The sequence below is a fragment of the Cucurbita moschata genome, unplaced genomic scaffold (genome assembly GCF_002738365.1).
Source record: "Cucurbita moschata cultivar Rifu unplaced genomic scaffold, Cmos_1.0 Cmo_Scf00134, whole genome shotgun sequence".
Taxonomy (NCBI): Eukaryota; Viridiplantae; Streptophyta; class Magnoliopsida; order Cucurbitales; family Cucurbitaceae; genus Cucurbita; species Cucurbita moschata.
In genome coordinates this window covers 36,019-37,913 of record NW_019268650.1, presented here as the reverse complement: position 1 = coordinate 37,913, position 1,895 = coordinate 36,019, and the positions used below count along the sequence as shown (strand labels likewise).

At 32.1% G+C, this 1,895-nt stretch overlaps 1 protein-coding gene across 1 annotated transcript in view; it reads right to left on the bottom strand.

The window, feature by feature from the left end:
• Positions 1 to 392, bottom strand: part of LOC111440071 (putative disease resistance protein RGA3) — a 6,434-nt gene extending 6,042 nt beyond the window's left edge. The window contains exon 1 of the mRNA XM_023077453.1: positions 1 to 392. This exon is cut by the window's left edge and continues 173 nt beyond it. Coding sequence (XP_022933221.1) covers positions 1 to 392 — 392 coding nt within the window.
• Between the last annotated feature and the right edge of the window lie 1,503 nt (positions 393 to 1,895).

Genomic DNA, 1,895 nt, shown 5'->3' with positions numbered 1-1,895 from the left:
GAAAAGAAATTACGTACCACCTTATATTTTTCGATTTCCACTTTGCGTCGAACGTCTTCATAAGCAAGCTCATCGAGTAAAATATCAGCCTCGAAGATGATATCTTCAAGCTGCTTCACCCATTGCTTCTGGGATTCAAGGTTTGTCTTCATTCTTTCAGCATCCCTTAAGATGGCTTGCGCCATGAGTAAAGAGTCCTTCAGCTTAGAGAGTTCCTCCTCGTATCCTGATGCCAAGCCGATCTGCTCGGTCGCCAGCTTCACCGTCTTCTTCAACACTTCCTGTACGGCAAAGGTCCACAGGAATTCTGCCATGTTTGTATCCTTGAAATCTGAAAGTTTGCAATTCGAAAGAATTTGTGAGCGTTGGAATGAAGCATATAGAAACCCCATCTAACATCCTTTTATTATCTAAAACGCCTCCAAACAAACAGTAATGTTTAAAAAGTAAGGAAACCATGTTTCAACACTTTATTTTAATTCCTTTAGATTGTTTTAATTTTAGTTTGTAAAAATCCCAATAAATCTTTCTAACTTTTAGTTTGTAATAAATTTATTTTTATTTTATAATTTATTTTGGTGGTATTGTTTTTATTTTGATTTAAATTTTCTTTTTAGAATTATTTTATTTTATTTTTATTTATTTTTGCTTTCATCTTTTTAATCTCCATTTGGACTTCGAAGACTTAAAATTTGGGTCGTAAGACTAGTTTTGTTAGTTGAATTTTAAGTGGCTTATTAGCTGAATCACGAACATCTTTCTAACTGGTTTTGTTAAATTTTATGAGGCATGCTCATTCGTTTCCGAACAAGTTTTCATCATTGTTCATACAAAATATTAATTTCATGGGTCGTTTCAATTACTTTTAAAGTAGTTAAAATGTTTTTATTTTTGTTATTTTTATTGAAGTAGGATAAGATAGAAATTTAGCACAAACTTATTAAACAAAAAATTATAAAAGTCAAATCCTCATTTCCTCGATTCAATTTCAATTACCATATACATTGGTGAAAAGAATCATCTTGAAAAATAATTAAAAAATCAGAGGGTTTAATTGATTTTAATAGTAAGTATAAATTTCACCGATCAAATCAAACCATATATTTGGATTATTTTCTTTTAAAAAAAAAAAGAATAAGAAAATTTTTAAAAAAATATTTTCAAACAATACATAAGTTTGAACTCAGTCAAAAGAATATGTAAATTTCAAAAAGTTTAAAGAATCAATTAAAAAATACAGTTGTCATGATCCGATTTTCGAGACTTTGAAGCACAGTCAGTGACGTTGGACTTATATTAAAAAAAAATACTATAAAAATGGAATAACCCAAATTTTTGACTGTTATGATATAATATGTGCATGATGTGAATTGTTACGTCTGAAGGCATGGAAACGCTATGGTACGACAAATTTGTAACATGAATGATATATTATCTAATTGACATGTAAAATGACGCATTGGCATGAAATACAACCCCAATACACTCGTGGAAGATACGATAAATGGTATGATAGGAAGAAAGGTGTAGTATATGGTAATGTAAAAGGAAAAAAGTTAGGACTTCATGTCTTATTATGTGCTCATGCATCGGTGGATACCCCCTCTCCTTTTACGATAGTATGGACGTGTACGTACGAGACAGGGAAACGATCATTATGTTTACCATAATGTTGCCATGACGGTCGCTTTTCCTAACGGATGTCTGACATCAACACCTAATAAACAATGCTCGCCAGACTAGAAAAGAGCCCAGGAGGTGATTAAATCGACCGGTGGATCCATACTCGCACGTGTAAGTCGTATGTCGGTAAATTAAGTACACATTCAATTGCTCACTTATGATAGCCGCCGTAGGAAACAGGCTGAGTATTTCTTAAAATACTCAACTACTCA